Source organism: Aphanomyces invadans (assembly GCF_000520115.1).
Source record: "Aphanomyces invadans strain NJM9701 unplaced genomic scaffold supercont1.3, whole genome shotgun sequence".
Classification (NCBI taxonomy): Eukaryota; Oomycota; class Saprolegniomycetes; order Saprolegniales; family Verrucalvaceae; genus Aphanomyces; species Aphanomyces invadans.
In genome coordinates this window covers 2,689,535-2,692,774 of record NW_008580148.1, presented here as the reverse complement: position 1 = coordinate 2,692,774, position 3,240 = coordinate 2,689,535, and the positions used below count along the sequence as shown (strand labels likewise).

The window sequence follows — 3,240 nt, the reverse complement described above, 5'->3', positions numbered from 1 at the left end:
GTTTGTGTGGTGTCCACCCTTGACTGTTCGATCACCTGTCGCAACAATACACTACGAAGGCGATGGCAGTAGGCTCCGCACCCGCCGCCGCTCGTCCATGGTTATGAGTGCCAAGCCATAAGCCACGACCCACCCCACTGTAATGGATTCAAAATCCGACAACATGCTCTCTATGGAGATGCTATTGCGCAACTTTGAGGCCACTGGCTCGCCCTCAGCAATCCCTTGCCATGCACAGTCAACCCATTCCGATGCTGGTTGAGGAGATGCCTCATTCGCGGGCGAGACATCTCGGTCCGTGGACTGCTCATGCCTGCCTCGTGTGCTTGTTGACAACATAACGACCGGATACCAGAAAACTTTCCGGATACGAACCCCACCACCATGGAGCCAGGACGATGGACGGGCTCAGCGGCCGACTACGCCCGCGCGGCATCGCTACCGCAGCTCCTCCAAGGCAAAGTGCTCAACGAACAGGTGGAGCCCAAATGGAGCTCGGACAATACTCGGCTGTGGTACTTGCGCCAGACTGGATGGGACGGTGCGAACGAAGTGTGTGTGGTGGATATCCACACAGGCAAGGCCCTCGTGGACAACCAACGGTTGAAGGAATCCCTTGGTAGTGCTTTAGCACCGACGTTTCCTGGTGTCGAGCCTGGACGTATTCGTTTCACGAGCGTTGGCTTGATCTGCCACGCATTGAATGTTGTCCGTGTTCAGGTGGCAGTGATTCCACCTGATGCATCCGCTACCGAGTCGACAGTGCCAAAAGGTAGCCCGTTCGTGGCTCTCAACTGCGCGTGGCATAAAGAGCCAAAGTTCACTGCCGTTGTCCATAGTGCTGCGTTCATGGTTCCGCGTGGACTTGGACACCTATACAGTGACGGAGGAAGACCCCGAAGCGGCGGGCGAAAACGACCCTGGAGGCGTCGTGTCGGCAGCGCGCATGATCACTCAGCACGACGGCAACGAGACGACTGTTCAGTTTGTGAACGCTTGCTCGTATCCGCTGCACGCGTACTGGGTGGATGGCAATGGTACTCGCTGGCAACATCGCAACTCGCCAAACTAACGCACGACCCTTTGCCATAGGCAAAGAAACCATGTACTTTGACGTAGCTCCAGGCGGCTCTGTCGACCAGCACACGTATGGTGGGCATGTATGGCACTTGAAGCACGCTACCACGAAGTTGTCTGTGGCATGGCACCGTGCGATCGATCTGCCCCAGCGCGTCCGCATTCTCGGCGTCGATTCGGTGGAACGAATGCCGTTCACACCGAAATCGCCTCCGGTAGACGCTGCCTCGCCTGGGCACAACCAGGCGGAGGGACAAGGCGACACCTCGGCATTCAATGTCGTCCACAACGGCGTTCAACTGACGTTCGACGGGACCGCCACCGCCTACTACGATCGCATAGCACTGTCTCCCACCGGCGACTACATTGCTTGCTTCAAAGTCATTGAACCCCCTGAGGTACTACTGCCCCTTTGTTCATGGGCTGGTGACGACTGCCATGCTTTTAGTCGGCCAAATACACGTTGACGTTGGTCGAACACTGCCCCAAACCCGGGAGGAAGCATCCCGCCGCTCAAACGCACGCCTATCCAAAGCCAGGCGATCCCTTGCCCACGTTGGAGCCGTATGTCATCCACATTGCAGTACGGCATGCGATGTCACGATGACAAGCCTGTCGCCTCTGACGAGATCACGTAGACAGGCCGGTTGGTTGCCGTGGACACGGCATTGTGCAAGACGCCATACGACATCACCAACTTGACTTGGCACCCGTCGGGTCAGTGGTTCAGCTTCTTGTACAATCCCCGCGGCCACCGGTTTCTTCGCCTCGTGGGCGTCCACATTGACGGCGCCAGCCGCGTCCTCCTGGAAGAGACCGCGCCAACGTCGTTTGTCCTGCACCCAAAGCACTTTATGCAGCACCTCCACGACACCCACGAGCTCCTGTGGACGTCCGAGCAGTTGGACACACGCCACTTGTACATGTACTACATCCCGATCAACTTTGACGACATCGTCGCGCCGCTTGTCGGATTTGCCTTGACACAGGGACCGTTCGTCGTTCGCAAAGTCGTCGACGTCGATATAGCCCACCGCACGGTCACCCTTGCTGTGTGTGGGTTGTACCCCGGCGAAGACCCGTACCATATTCACGTCGTGCGCGTGCATTTGGACACAACGCAACTGGTTCGCCTCACGAGCGCAGATGGGTGCCACCGCCCTCTCGAGTACTCGCCCGATATGTCTGTGTACTTGGACCGGTGCGTACTGCGCTTGTTGAAATGCACGCAAGCAAGCAATGTGCGAAGTTTTTTTGCGTTTGGTTTGACGTGGTCGAGATCGCAGGTATTCTCGCGTGGATATGGCGCCTGTCGTGGAGCTCCGACGGACCGAGGACGGGAGCTTGATCTGCGTGCTCGAACAGGGCGATGTGTCGCCGCTTGAAGCCGTCGATTGGCACCCCCCTACACGACTCGCGTTCCCCGGTCGCGACGGAACATCCCTTATCTACGGCATCGTCGTATTCCCACTCGGGTACGACTTCAAGACCCCCCTTCGTGTTGTCGAAAACATTTATGCCGGGCCGCACGGCGCGCACGTGCCGAAATCGTTTGGGTTGCATCTTGACATGCAAAAGCTGGCCGAGCTCGGATTTGCCGTCGTGCAGATGGATGGCATGGGTACGTCTGGCCGCGTTGTCGTCGTGGATGGAACGAGTCGTTTTCGCCAGGAGGCGAGCGATGGGCTGACGTGGACGTGTGTGTAGGCACTGCCCACCGATCGAAATCGTTTCATGACGTGTGCTATCAAAATGTCATCGATGCAGGCTTTCCCGATCGCAAACGGTGGATTCAAGCGCTCGCGACAACGTTCCCGAACTTGGATTTGTCCAAGGGCGTCGGCATCTACGGCGGGTCGGCGGGGGGCCAGAATGCCGTGTCCGGGCTCCTCACCCACGGCGACTTGTACACGGTCGCAGTCGCCGACTGCGGCTGCCACGACAATCGCGTCGACAAGTTGTGGTGGAATGAGCTCTGGATGGGCTACCCCTTTGACGCCACCGTGTACGCTGCCATAAGCCACGACCCACCCCACTGTAATCGATTCAAAATCCGACAACATGCTAACTATGGAGATGCTATTGCGCAACTTTGAGGCCACTGGCTCGCCCTCAGCAATCCCTTGCCATGCACAGTCAACCCATTCCGATGCTGGTTGAGGA

At 57.9% G+C, this 3,240-nt stretch overlaps 1 protein-coding gene across 1 annotated transcript; it reads left to right on the top strand.

The window, feature by feature from the left end:
* Window positions 1-368: 368 nt before the first annotated feature.
* H310_02447 (hypothetical protein) lies at window positions 369-3,173 on the top strand (the record flags this gene model as incomplete). Its single annotated transcript, XM_008865954.1, has 7 exons — window positions 369-772; window positions 840-1,037; window positions 1,093-1,475; window positions 1,526-1,660; window positions 1,716-2,278; window positions 2,364-2,698; window positions 2,785-3,173. The coding sequence occupies exons 1-7, from the start codon at window positions 385-387 to the stop codon at window positions 3,171-3,173; spliced, it is 2,391 nt and encodes a 796-aa protein (XP_008864176.1). The 5' UTR covers window positions 369-384.
* Window positions 3,174-3,240: the final 67 nt, after the last annotated feature.